The sequence below is a fragment of the Anastrepha obliqua genome, chromosome 3 (genome assembly GCF_027943255.1).
Source record: "Anastrepha obliqua isolate idAnaObli1 chromosome 3, idAnaObli1_1.0, whole genome shotgun sequence".
NCBI lineage: Eukaryota > Metazoa > Arthropoda > Insecta > Diptera > Tephritidae > Anastrepha > Anastrepha obliqua.
The window spans coordinates 26,937,128-26,951,988 of NC_072894.1; the positions used below are offsets into that span (position 1 = coordinate 26,937,128).

The 14,861-nt window shown below is 36.2% G+C and overlaps 2 protein-coding genes across 7 annotated transcripts in view; both read right to left on the reverse strand.

Annotated features, from left to right (window-relative positions):
• LOC129242851 (tyrosine-protein phosphatase non-receptor type 4) overlaps positions 1–8,053 on the reverse strand; it is a 34,700-nt gene extending 26,647 nt beyond the window's left edge. Inside the window, exons 1-2 of one of the 6 annotated variants that reach the window (XM_054879729.1) lie at positions 7,792–8,053; positions 7,239–7,515 (exon numbers count right to left, since the gene is read on the reverse strand). The gene's annotated coding sequence lies outside the window, so the exon portion shown is untranslated. Of the gene's footprint in view, positions 1–7,238; positions 7,516–7,761 lie in introns of all 6 variants that reach the window. The other 5 variants (XM_054879730.1, XM_054879731.1, XM_054879734.1 and 2 more) reach the window with 5 other exon arrangements.
• A 2,957-nt stretch (positions 8,054–11,010) lies between these two features.
• On the reverse strand, positions 11,011–14,361 carry LOC129242853 (chitooligosaccharidolytic beta-N-acetylglucosaminidase-like). Its single transcript, XM_054879735.1, has 3 exons — positions 14,209–14,361; positions 13,401–14,035; positions 11,011–12,292 (listed from the first exon to the last, which is right to left on the reverse strand). The coding sequence occupies exons 1-3, from the start codon at positions 14,289–14,291 to the stop codon at positions 11,196–11,198; spliced, it is 1,815 nt and encodes a 604-aa protein (XP_054735710.1). The 5' UTR covers positions 14,292–14,361; the 3' UTR covers positions 11,011–11,195.
• Between the last annotated feature and the right edge of the window lie 500 nt (positions 14,362–14,861).

A 14,861-nucleotide genomic window follows, 5' to 3' on the forward strand; every position in this document is an offset into this window, starting at 1 on the left:
CATTGTACTACACTTGGATTCTCTTTTAATTTTCTTTAAATCTACCCAATCTCCGAAGAAATCTGAGTAGATCTTGTGTTGCCAAAGAGCCAAGGTGGTCGCTTCTTAACACATCAGTGCCAAAGACCTCAAACCTGATTCGAGCGAAGGCGGGGCAGAAGCACAAGGAGTGGTCCGCCGTCTCGTCCTCCTCTTCACAAGCTGGGCAAAGTGCACTGTCTGAGATGCCCACCCTTTCCATGTCCTTCGCCCACAGAAAGTGGCCCGTCATCAGTCCAACCAGCTGTCTGTACTCCCTTCTTCTTAATGACAGAAGGATTTGCGACAGTCGATCGGACATAACAGGTAACATCAGTTTAGTCCATCTGCAGCCCCTCAGCCTGCCAAGCTCGCTTGTGGGTTGTAGGAACCCATTTGCTAACCGTCGCTTTCATGGCTGCAGAAGGGAGTGGCAAAACGGGCTCTGGGCCAAAAGAAGTTGGCCTCAGAGCCCATCCTAGCTAAGAAGTCAGAGGTCTCGTTACCCACATGACCCGGGACCCATGTTAGCATCAGGCTATTATGTCTACCGACATAGTTCAGCCTGGATTTACAGAACTCGACTACCCTTGATGTGGTTGGGGGGCTGTCTAAGGCCATGAACGCAGCTTGGCTGTCGCTGCAGACACATATAGATCTCCCTCTCCATCCGATTTCCACAACAAAGTTCATCGCTTCTTGAACAGCATACACCTCCGCTTGAAAAACAGATGTATGGATTCCAAGACCAAAGTGCAGTTTTGTCCTGCTGGATTCCACGTAGACCGCAGAGCCGGAGCCGTGCTCGGTCTTGGAGTCATCCGTGAAAACGCGAAAACAGAATGTAACTTTGCCAAGTAAATTTTTAAAACAAAATTTTCATAAATATTTCTCAGGTGCGTTTGCAACACGGTTCATAAACTTAAAATTTTAGACGAACACCCCTAATATGTTTTTAAGGGGACCGTCTAGTTTAGAACTTTCAAAAAATCAATTTTTTTTTTTACATTTTTCGAAGAAGAATGATGAAATGGAGAGTGCGGAAGGTGTTCCCTACGGTGCAGGCATTGCTGATTGAGTCCAGACAAGATTTTTTTTTTTCAATTTTATATTAAAAAAAACTTTAAACGCGTTTAAAAACGTTAATTCCCAAAAATTGCTTTTTTTTAGCGCATGATCTGGACGGTCCCCTTAATGTCACGCTTCAGTTAAAAAAAGGCAAACTAGACATGCTTCTAAAGCCACTAGGTAGAGTACTAGTTCGGAACTAGTCAGTACCTCCACGGGGTTTATGTTGGTATGACAATCTGTAGATCGGCGTGTGACGTTGAGCGTGTAGGCATTCCGAATTGTATGTTAAAAACAAAGTACGTACTTATGTAAATATAATTTCCTGTTGGCATCTAGCCGAGATGACCTAAATGATATTTTATTTTAATATTGTATAAACGTAAGCGATAAACCAACAACAAAAACAGCTGTGAAAACAAGAACGTCAACTTTGTACAATATTTCGCAGCGGTGGCAAATGAGAATGACGAAAGACATTTAAGCAAAATAATAAACATATTCTGACAAAATTAATACATTTCGACGATTAAATGCTTACGAAATTCTACAATTTGTATATAATAAATTAATTATCATGATAATATGAGGCTTTTAATCTTGACGCCTTCTTCTCCAATTCGCGTGCATCTTTTTATTCTCTCGGCAAGCCGTACGAATGGCAGATGATTTCTAAGTGGAGCTTTCCTACTTCTATATACTTCCACTCTCTTACATATTAAACAGGGGAAAATGAAAAAGTTCAGAAAGCTACTAGAAATCAGAGCACAAATTAAAATTTAGCTTTGCCGAATTTCGAGCAGACATAAAATTTAAAATTTTAAACATTGAAATTTTATTTATTTTTCGTTGGTGAAAGTTTGACATTCGCATTCATTATAAAATGCATGCAAATTAGAACATCGTTTGACCCCTAATAGCAGCATCAACGAAGTTTTGTCACAAGCCGCAATTCTACCGGAAATTCAGTTCATGTCAAGCGACAACACCGTTTCTAACGGCGACTAAGTTAAAACGCGAAATAGACAAACTGCGGTTAACGAACTGCAAATTATTCGCTGACAGCAACAAAAACACTTAATGTATACTATAATTTGTGTTTTTTATATAAATCTGTATGGTTGTTTACACGCTTTGGCAAGTTGTTGATACAGCTTTCGCAAGTGTAATGCGAATTTAATCCACCAAATGTTGATTCCGATGAGACGACTGTAATCCAAAAGTAAAGTGAAATTTTTTGCGAATTTTAAAATTTGTATTATATTTGTTTTTCTAAATCACTTTATCACTTTCAAAGTGCTTCCCAGGCTACAATAGGCATGCGTTCAATCCTCAAACAATTCGGGTTTTATCTCTTCAACTGCGGCGAAACGGTGCCTTCGAAGCTACCACTGGAGATTGGGAAGTAGCAGAACTCACTCGGCGCTAAGTCAGTGAATACCAGCAGTTGTGGAACGATATCTGTTTAAAGTTTTAGGGAAATGCTTGCGCAGAACAAAAGAGGAATGGCCTAGTTGTTTAAGCACCAAACAAGATTTAATTTTTTTTAGTTATAAAATTTATATTAAATGTTCGCAGTATCGGTCAAGTCTCTAATGGTGCAGCGCCGATTATTGAGCACCAATTCTTTGTTTTTATTGACGTGATATAAACGGTTCACTAGACAGAGCTAGTTTACTGGAGCGGCAGCCCTTAGTCGGGAAAAACTCATTCCGGTAACGTAGAACCGGCTGTCATGGGAATTTTATTTACGTGCTGATCATCAGTTAAGGGTGTAAAATTTCGAAATTTTTTTTCATAAAATGTTAATATTATATAATCCTTTAAGAATAGGTCAAAAAATTTTTAGAGCGTAAATTTAAGTATTTCTTATATTATAGATCATCAACCGTGACGACTCTATTCTTTGCGTTCGAGCGCTAGGAGATCTATAGTTACGTTGCCAACTTTAGACGCGCTTATCTCAAAACTATAATATATTTTTCGAATTGGCGTACACGATAACTCGAAAAGTTATTAACCGATCTCCCTGAAATTTTTCACACATTTTTTTATGATATTACTTTCCATGTGAATTTACAAAACATTTTTCGAAAAAATAATTTTTTTTAAGCAAAAATAGTAGGAAAATTCACCCAAAAATTCTTTTTTTTTTTTGTTTTAAGCATTTTATTCCGTGAATTCTTTTCCATTTTTTTAATTCATATAGAAATTATGACATTAATAAACAAAAAAAATTTTGTTTTTTTGTATTCAGATCACTGACGCCGATGCTACAATGCCCGCCGATTGAGAAGCCCCGCTGCGACCTTCCTGGAAGAATGAGTGTACATCCGCCATTTTAAATGATTAAAATAAAAACAAAAATGTTTATATTATTTTAATGTATAAATAAACTGTCTGACAATTTTGAAAAAAAAAAACATATTGACTTCTTCATTTAAATAATTTTAATGAAAATCAGGGAAAATATGGCCGTTTATAGGTATCTGTCCCCTTAATAGAATTTATTTGCTGCATTCTTCCGAGCAGTATATGAAACTTATGAACTTCCGACTACTTTTTTTGTTAATTCAATGCCCATCAAAAATATGGACTCGTTTTTTATTCACCGAAGAAGATGCTACAGCGTCCGGCACACGTCCGGTTACATACCGATTAAAAAGGCCATAAATTTAGTTTGGAAAATTACTTTTATTCAATTCAAAGTAAAAAATGTGTGAAAATAATACAAAATTAAGAATCATTTTACTTTTGCTCGATACGGCCACCTTTTGCCTTGAGACAGCCCAAAAACGAATCGCAAGCTGCCCTATTGTGAATTGCAGGTATTTTGGCCCACTCACGGACAATAGCTTTTTCAGCGCCTCGAGACTGGTTAATCAAACCTTTCTCTCCAAAATGGCCCAAATGGTGAATTTGAGAGCCATTGTGTGGACGTTATAAAGTTCGAAACGTTGTTATTTAACCATTCTTGGTTCATTCGAGCTTTGTGAGATGGTGCCGAGTCCTGTTGAAACGTTCATGGTCTGCCACCGAAATGTTTGTCTGCCCATGGCTTCAAAGCAACCTCCAGAATACTTTCCCGGTAATAATTGGCATTTATCTTGACGCCAGGCTCGATGAAAACGACTGGAGAGCGCCCATCTGCGGTTACAGGCCGATCGATGACTCAAATTCTCGTATGAACGGTCGGTAAAATAAACCCGATCGGTTTGGGAGTTTACGTCAGAAAACATAATGTTCGGCAATTTACCGCTTTCGGCCAGGCGAGGAACTCCTTTGCTCTCTCAAGTCTGACTTCTTGCTGCTTTGGTGTGAGATCCTGCGCCTTTTGCATCTCGTAAGACTTGACTTTGAGATAATTTTTCAGTTTGCGGCGGATGCCACGGTCAGATATTTTAAGTTCTTTCGCCATTTGATTGGCACTTCGTCGGGGATTTCGCTCAAGTCGCTTCTTCACTTTTTGTAAATTAATATTTCGTGTAAAAATGTTAAATAATATTTCTTAATACTTTCTTTACTGTCCCGCTGGATTGAATGAATATGGAGTTGTCAACTCAGTTGCAACGACCGTTGGGTTTATTATGGGTCTATTGAGTAATATTTTGGTAATGTTTATACAGTTACAACAACTCGTAGTTATAATTAAATCAATATGATAAACGAAAGTGAATTTTTAATTAAAGATTTCGCCCAAATCCTTAATTTCATTTACACGCATTAGGGGCGAAATGGAGATGTGATATGGTGTCAATGATATTGGAACGTTTAGAAAAGGTCACGTGGAAACACTTGATTTAGTTTCAATGAAACGCGATGCTTAATTTACATATCATTCCTTACAATATATAGATTTTTTTCGATATTCTTGGTTTTCTAACTATTTTTCTCGACATTTTTCCCTTATTTTTAGTTTCAACTTATTACATTTCGACATATCGTACGAGACCCAAAGACCCGAACCGAATTTGCACTTCGTTACTTGTTTCTCAATTTGATACAAACCATGCCAAGTATTTCGGTTAATAATTTTTTTATTATCACATATACATACGTACTGTACACACATCCTTACATTTATTCATGTATACATCCATATCTCTTTTAACACAATCAGTGCTACATTCATGACATCAATAACGGCGATCGTATTTGAGAACATCTCAACCCAGTTCACAAGTCTCCTCTTTGGTTTATAATGTAATGGCATACCAACAATGCAAAAGTGTAGGTAGGATGCCGATTCATTTGGCATATGCCCTAGATGGTGACACTCAGAACTCTAAATTTAGCCGCTGATATATGTTTACGGCGTATGTACACACACATACAAGTATGCTGCCGTATGTCTTGTGCATAGCCATGTGCCCTTGTAGAGGGTATCTATCACTTCGAGCTTGTAAAGTTAAAGCCACAAATAATGATTAGGGTGAACGTCTGAAATAACTAGTAGAAGTATACAAATCTTTATACACACATGTGCATGTACGTACTGCATATGCATACTCAAATATTTAAACATATTTTAAAAGCTGATATGTAGTATGTCTTAATAATTATAAGCATGAATGCAAACTGATTATTGCACAAACATTTCAGTATGATTTGTACAATTCGAATATTATGCACATTTAGCGTAACATGAAAGGCTTAAGTTCTACGTTTTCGAGTTTCAAACCACTAAAGGGTTTGTTGGAAAACATTATAAGATATTGCACACGGTTGTCTGCAGTTACCAATTCGAACGATTCGTCTTGCTGCCCATTGTCATTTAGAATTTGCAATGTTGCATTAATTACGGCTTCGCCTAGTTTTTATAGCATTTATGGGGCTTTACCTCTGTTAGCACAAAAAAAAAATTTTTGTGGTCTACGTTAACGTTCGGATGCAAATATATTTACATATGCACACATGTGTGTGTATTGAATTATACACTTTTGTGTATTTTACAATATTAAAACTTAAGCAAGGACATGAGATGAAAATTATTTCTTTAATGCCAGTAGTGAAATTAGAATTCGGAAAATTTGGTCTGATGAGCAAAGTAATATTTTATTTATTTAATATTTCATTTATATTTTAATTGTATTTATTTATTATTGCATTTATATTTATTTATTATTTTATTTATATTCATTTATTTAACACGTTCGCGGACACTAAAAAATTCAGGGAGCTGCAAAAATAAACAGGCAATTATTTTTGAAACTAGTTTTAATATCCAAAATTTGATAATACGTATATAATAAGAGTAGTCAGAACATCGTATTTTAACTATTATATGAAAGTACTTAATGAATCAAGTGGTCATTACTTTGAAATGTACATTAATTACAAAAACTTAAAGTTACATGAAATTAAATTAACAAAACTAGACTTTAAAATTTGAATGCTGTAGCATCCACGTCATTTTGTATCACTATAAAAATGAATGCTATAGCATTCACGTGCGCGAACGTGTTAAGAAAATGTAAACGTTTGTACACATGCATGGATCCTTAAAAAAAGATAATGTAATTTAAATGATCTGATTTGTAGCTGCCTACTAATGGAAAATCGGACACCTTTAAATATTCAAAAACACCAAACGAATCAAATTTGCTCTCTCAATTTCGAGGTTAAAAATACGCGTTGAAAATTTTGTTCGCATTTTTTTATCATGTAATTGACTTTCCTAGGACATAACTCTCCTACATTTCTGAGTACATAATTATACATAACCACAACAGTCGGTTCTACGTTACCGGAAGAACCCGGATTTATATCCGTAGTTTGAGCAACCGTCTTCAAAAATAAAACGTACATGTGTATGTATTTGGCTACGCACCACATTTAAGTTATTTCATTTTATACATACAAATTAATTAATTTCTCTAATGACAATAGCGACAATTCGAATTCGGTTTGCAGAGCAATATATGTATGAACTTATTTTACAACTAACAACATTCTCTCTCATATTTTCACCGAACTTAATTCTTATCAGACAATGATCAGACCCATTTTTATGTGAGTATTTACAATACATTCAAGGCTCAAAAAGATAAGAATTAAAATTTTTATTATACGAGTATTCTTGCCATAAGACTCAAGATTTATTATGATTTTTACATATGTATGTATGTATTCAAACAAATTTACGCACTTACCTTTGTCGAAATATTTCAAATTTGAGCAAAGTGTTGATTTTTATATTCCTTTAAAAGCTATTTCCTTCTAAAAGGCAGTGTGAGCAGAGACAATTGTAATATTTTTTATGCTCCCCTCGTAACGTGCACAATTTTGTACTATGTACACACATACATGAAGACAGCTACCAAATTTATTTTAAGTCAGTGAGAGCGCAAGAGCGAAGGGCATTAATAGCAAAAAGAAGAATATGAAGCACTCTGCGGATTTTTAAGTACTCACTATTTGCAACGAAAACTAAAACAACCAACAAATATTATATTATATACATACACATATTTAACATCTTCTTTATTGAATTTGTATGCATAATATTTATTATTGAACTGTGCCCGCAATATATATAAACAAACAGATATTAGGGAATTTTTATATTTTCTGCAATTCAATAAATTTGCTTTTTCCACTTGTTAAAATTTACACAAACCCAACGAAAATCATTGCTTTTCGTACGAATATGCATATCGGAAATATCAATCATACTTATTCACATACACATATGTACATACATACATATATCACAAAATTAAAATTGTAGACGAAGTGATTCCAAGAAGTTACAAGATTTCTTCGACTCGATGAGAGGATATATACGAAAACATTGGCAAAAGCACTTCACTTAATAAATTTCTCAAGTAAAAAACACTAACGTACATTTCTAGTTTTGTAATAAATCAAATAAAAACTAAAGCTGATTAGACGAACAAAATACCGTCTACCAACTAAAACAATATTTAATCTGACATTTCGCTTTAACACGGAAATCGAACTGAAAGCTAAAATTCAGACGGAGTCCACCACAAAGCAAACAAAGCAATTATGATGGCGGCTACAAATCAGAGTTGCACGGAAGCGTCAACTTGTAATTTTGACATGTGCGTAAATATTGACTAAAAAGTGCGACATTAATGGACCACAAAAATTATTTTTTTGCCTCTTTTTATTTCGTCCTATTTTCACATGTCGCCAACTTGCTGTCCGAACATTTTATTTTCGAAAATGTCGCTAGAAAACCCGTTCGCAGTATTCGCACATGCATACCGTGCAGTAATATGAAAATCGAGTTATCAAACTATGAAATCATAGGCAATTTTAAGACAACAAGGGCAAACAAAACTGCGTTTGGAGGTATTTTTATAACTTGTATATTCACAATTCATTCCCTACATTTTTATTAGTTTGCTTAATTTAAAAATCGCAACTCTTAAAATCGCAATATTCACTAGGCCATTAACTGAATATTGGCAAACAAGTAACTGCTAATGGTGCTCACACTCACCAGCGTAAACGTGTGCGCGTATCAGCTGACTCGATGAAATAACGATCTACGATACAAAGGAACGGAACGGTGGTGAGAATTCATTTACTGGGGCTCTCATTAGTTTCATCGTGTCAGCTGATACGGGCATACGTTTGCGTCGGTGAGCGTGAACACCATAAACAATTTGTTTGCTGTACCGACGTCTTCGGTTGTCAAAATCGCGACAAGTAAAGTAATGGCGGCCGCCATAGCCGAATGGGTTGGTGCGTGATCACCATTCGGAATTCACTGAGAGGTCGTTGGTTCGAATCTCGGTGAAACTCCAAAATTAAGAAAAACATTTTTCTAATAGCGGTCGCCCCTCGGCAGGCAATGGCAAACCTCCGAGTGTATTTCTGCCATGAAAAAGCTCCTCATAAAAATATCTGCCGTTCGGAGTCGGTTTGAAACTGTAGGTCCCTCCATTTGTGGAACAACACCAAGACGCACACCACAAATAGGAGGAGGAGCTCGGCCAAACACCTAACAGAAGTGTACGCGCCAATTATTTATTTTTTATTTTTTAAAGTAATGGGTTTTCGGAAGTTGTATTTAAATAATCTCACCTTTAATAAGATCAGCAGAGAATGCTGCAATGTGAAGAATATTTGAAGAAAAAAAATCCAGCCTAACGGTTAGACGCGATAGAAGTGAAACCTTCCGTAAAACAAACTGAGAGAGAATAAGACGAAAGCAGCATTAGGAGCGGGATAATTATAGGTTCATTATAATGTTGCTATAAAGTTCATATTTTATTTTCTTCATTTTATTATTATTCATCCTCAATGTTTTCAATTTCAACAAATGATACGAGTGGCTTATGATAGCTAAAATATGATACAAATGCTTTGGTTTCGATGTTGTCAACATATCTTTGAAATACCGCGTCAATGGTTGTTTTTGATCGTGTTGTCGATTCAGTACGATTGTTACACATTTTTAAATTGAATGTTGTATTGAGAACGTCAATTAAAGGAACCGCTGTGTCCAATGCAAAATTTACGTTAAAATCGCCACTTAAAATCATTGGAACTTTATTGTAATCTTTTCTAAGTATCCGCGATACTTCTGGTGTATACTTTATTAAATTTTCGTGAATGAATTCCGTGATGCTATTTATTGATTTTTTTTTTCTGTCGATATTCACGACACTTTTCTGCATTATTTTTCGGCATAATTGCGGTAAATATTTAAAAATGAAAATATTTACGAATATAAAAATACACACGCGGTTGCTATTATGAGCGTCCCCAGCAAAATCTGCGTGACCGAAACTCTAACACAATTACATTTTTTTGAATGTTACAAACACATATGCACGCAGGTTTTGCTGGGGCGTGACCGAAACTCTAACACAATTACACATATGCACTCGTATTTGTTTGAAAATCGACTTTTTTTTTTGGTTCTCCGTCACCTTTGGAAAATGTGTAAACAGTAAGCAAACTTTATTCATATATTTTTCCTCATTTTTGCATCAGTAAAATTAAACAAACGCCGTAGCCGAATGGGTTGGTGCGTGACTACTATTCAGAATTCACAGAGAGAACGTCAGTTCGAATCGCGGTGAAAACACCAAAATTAAGAAAAACTATTTTTCTAATATTCGTAGCCAAGAGTGTCGGTTTTTCGTTTCATCGAGTCTCAAATCACTCCCAACGATTCTAAAGAAGTTTTCACTTCAAAAACTACGAAACATGATGGACGATATAAAAGTGAGAAGTGAGCGTAACCTTCATTTTTATTTGAGACAATGATGCACCTCTGTTTCGTCATTTTCTCTAAAAACAAATCCACCAACTATTTTACATTTTCTTTCCTAAATATATATATGTATGTAAATTGAAATAATCGGTGATGGTATTCTTTCCATTAGCGTACGTTGCCAAAGCAGGCATATTGAGTATAATGATAGATCATTCCAATGGCTTAGAAGGTGGGAGATTGTGTCTTCCTCCTTCTCATCTAGACAACTTCTGCAAAAGTTATGTATTTGCGCACCCTTTCTTTGGGTCTACCCCGTTATGACTGAAATCAGTGTGCTACGACTGTGCTTATTTTGGCTTAGCAGAGCTTCTGTGTGTTTAGCTTTGAGAGTCGGCCACAATTATCGGACGATTCTGCAAGTGGTTTCATTACGCCATCTTTTATTCTCTTCCCTTGAGGGTAGGAGGATCGTGAACGTTGTACTGGCAAGCGTAGGCGGGAGTGAATAGTCCACCAGTACAGGAAGCTCCAAAATGCCAGCCAGGATTTTAACGTGACCGTAAGCCGTGTTTGAGCGTTCTTAGAGTGTTAAGCTTTATTATATTTGATTCGGCGAACCATTTTGTTTTTGCAAAATCTACGGCTACGGGGAAAAAACTGTTTTTTGTTTTCTATCATTCATGAAATGAAATCAAACTGCATACTTACAATTATGGTAAAATATGTACTTTTCTTTAAACTCCAAATTTGTATTTAAACTTTAGTCTCTGACAGTATATACATTATCTCTTACCATACCAAAGAACTTATTAACATAAATGACTAAATAACACCAAAATTAAGGCCAAATTCGGTCGAAATTCTTACCAGCTCTGAGTTTCCCACATACCCTTATCTGATCTCACATTTATCAATTCTTATTGACCGGGCATGCATTTTCATTCTGCAAACACCATTCCGGTTGAAGAGCTTCCGCGTGGATCCCATTAGCAACCAATCGTTCGCGGTGATATAATATACGCGATTCAGCTTCGCGCCAACTATCAACTGGATTCGACCACAGACGCTCTGCTAATGCACTTGCACGGGGCCATAGTCGATAATCCAGTGTGAACTCATCAATTTGTTCAGACCAAATTGCTGCTTCGCCTCCTAAAACCTGGGACTTGTAATCCCCAGCAATTTTATCTAGATTATTAGCGTATACTTTCTGCCAGCCAATGTACGGTGAACACCAGTTGTTACCATCGCCTACCCAACTAGGGCCACCACAATCAAAGTACAGGGCATCATTGTTCGAGATGATAACTCGATAACCTCGTTGTAGGATTGATTTAATGTCGGGGCTTGAGCCGCGTGTCCAAATGTGTATGATATATCTGGATTTGTCCAAATATTTATCAAGATATGGATCTTGTGTAAGACTACTAGTCCACAGTGTAACTAGTGGTTTACTGTTATTCGATACTTTATCTACTCTTTCGAGTGCTTTTGTTTGAAAGTAACCCCAGAGTCGGTGGAAATCGTCCTCATTCCAATCCCATCCTCTTAGCTGCATCCAATCACGAATACTATCACTAGCATTCCAACATTTAGATAGTACTTCATCACCACCCATGTGAAAAACGTCTGGAGAGAATAGTTGAAATATTTCGCGATAAATATCTTCTAGTACGGAATACAATTCATCTACAGTGGGGTCGAGTTGTCCGCATGGTGGTTCTCCACAATAACTTCTCCAAGGTTGATAATTTTCACAGGCAACCATTCCCTTATGTTGCCAGCCTTCACTGACGTGGGCGGGAGCATCAAATTCTGGCATCACCCGGATGCCACGAACTAGCCCATACTGTACAACTTCAGAAATTTGATTATGCGTATAAACCTTACTAGGCGAATATGCACCGAGCCTATGAAGTTCTGGATGAGATTTGATTTCAAGTGGGAAACTTTGCGAATCAGTGATGTGCCAATGAAATACGTTGAGTTTAACCATCGCTAAGGCATCTAAAAAATTAAATTAAAGTCTTTATGGCTTGCGAGTTCATAGTGGCGAAAATGATGTACGAGATTTCGTTTAAAAGATTGGTCAAGTTAAATGTACTTATATACCCTGTATAAAGATCTAGGGTTAGGTTAGATTAAGTTTAGATTAAGATAAGATCTAGGGTAGTTGACGATAAATTGTCTGGCAAATATTATAGCCTTAATAGCAAAAGTTTATATACTTTTGATATAATAAACACCTTAGGAAGATTTACGCCTTGTGAGCTAACACTGGAAATATCGCTATCCATATGGATAGCCTTACATCTCTTTTCTCTCTCGCGCAACGAAAATGCCCAAAACGTTGCATGGCCTTGAAATTTTACTCTCCATTATCGCTCCTCCATCGACGCCTAAGAAGTTTCACTTCAAAAAAAATCTACCTTTGAAAGTTTTGATTTCATTCGTACTTTCCAAAGATCTATTAAAGGTGGTGTTGGTAAATCAGCAGATTTGTTTTTTTTTTCGCTGTTCCATGTGGCTGTCTGCACAGAATAAAATAAGGCGAATTAATTTTTTGTTTTCTACTTTTCCAATACTTCGCCGTGACAATCAAACGTACTAAATATTGTTGTTGGTCTAGTGCAACCACCTTTGATAAATGCGCCTTAGTAATTTCATAATTTAGCACGCAGTACTTCATCTTAATTAATATCTCAATTTAACAAAGGCAGTATTCACCACGACATTCACTGAATATTCACAACCCATGCACAAAGGTTTGTTTATTTTCTGTGCTTGCATCACTCAATTTTCAAAATCACGACAAATAAAGTAGCGATTTTCGGAAGGCGCCACCTTCTATATTCTTTACAGCGTGTGAATTCACCTTCATATTTTTTACGGTATCTGCCATTTTCGAATTGGTGCGTTCAAAACTACCATTCGTTTCTGCATGGGTATGAAGCACTAAATGATATAAAGCGGTCGCGGTGAATAAAACACCAAGGCGCACAAACAAAAACAGGAGTTATGCCTAATACCCAAGAAAGGTTATAAAAGCAAAATAACGGTCTTCATATAGAATTAGGTGTTTAGTTAAAAAATCTATGCTCCATACTGCACTTACCTAAAGTTCGTTTAATGGACTTCACAGAATAGAAGTGTCTTGATGTGTCCAATAATATGCCTCGCCATTTATAAGTAGGTTTGTCCTCTATTTCGACCTTAGCCAAGAGTTGGTATTCTCGGCGGATATCATCAAAAACAATCAACTGCGATAATGTTTCCAAACCATGACGAGCACCGAAATAGGTATTTGCTGAAATTTTAGCGATTGCGCCGTGCTCTTTTGTTGAAGAGATCGACAAATTGTAGCTTTCATCAGTGTCCAGCGACAGGCGGGGAAGCTCATCGATTTCTGAAATTACCTCCACTACCAGACTCAAGTTGGAGCCCCCGGCGTTGAATATGCCAATCTCTTGTGCTTGGCTTTTTAACTGCAGCAAAAATCGTTCTTTACTTGCTTCCCACAGTTGTTGTTGTTTGGTGAGTTTGGGAAATACGAATGTGATTGTGTTTATATCTACATGCAATATGATATTATCAGTGCGAATTATTCCCGTTGGTTTTGGCCAGACAGTTCCCACACCGTCGCCGCAAAGTAACCGACACACTGGCAGACTGATGGCCCTCTCTATAGTCTTATTCGTAAGTTCGACTTTTAAGCACCTACTCTGCTGGCATTCGTAACCATATGCAACACTACAATTAAATAATAATACAAAAACATTTACATATACATACATATGTACATATGTGTACAGTTGAATGCATTTTTGTATGTACGAATTCAAGTATTCAAAACATGTTTTATCAACAAAGTTATTGTTGATATTTAACTAAACGAGTATTTTTGAACTTAATTATATGCTTACTTGTACTCTCCGCCAACCGCCAACAATCCGAAATTGAGAAAAGCAATCACAACAGCAAAGATTATAACAATATAACGTTCCATTTCTGGAGCATTCCTTCGCCCGATTTTAATACAACCGAACTCACTGATGTTTGTCTAATGACTGACTTGATTACTTGATATTAGATTTATTTGCGATGGAAATATGTGCGTACACACTTGCATACGTAGAGCCAACAATGCCACTCAAAAATAATTTCCTTACAAAAATTTTCAAAAAAAAGTATCCAAAATAAAATAATTATAGTATGTTAGTTAACAGCGCTTAACGTTTTTTATTTTGGAGTAAACGTAAATCAAAATGTGGATGCATATAAAATAATTCACTTTTCTTATGATTTAATAAAACAAAAACATAAAACACATGTGATGTATATACATATAATACACTAGCATTACCTAGTGGGCTTCGCACCACCCTACATAAAATGTTTTTTTATATTGAATCGTCTGGCGTGCTCCCCAATTGGTATTTTATCGGCTTTTATTATGATTTTGTGGCCATCGGTGGGCATCAGATCGAGTGCCACTTTGAACAATTTCACCAATTCATTGTTGATGGAACATTTTTTGCAATTCATTCACGATTGATCTTCTCGTATTCATCGAAAT

Bases quoted from the DNA above. Each gene is read 5' to 3' on its own strand.
- LOC129242853 (XM_054879735.1), bottom strand. From the start codon at position 14,291: ATGGAACGTTATATTGTTATAATCTTTGCTGTTGTGATTGCTTTTCTC. The intron at 14,036-14,208 runs GTAAGCATATAA...ATTTAATTGTAG, and splicing joins GCGGTTGGCGGAGAGTACAA to TGTTGCATATGGTTACGAAT. The intron at 12,293-13,400 runs GTAAGTGCAGTA...TTAATTTTTTAG, and splicing joins GTCCATTAAACGAACTTTAG to ATGCCTTAGCGATGGTTAAA.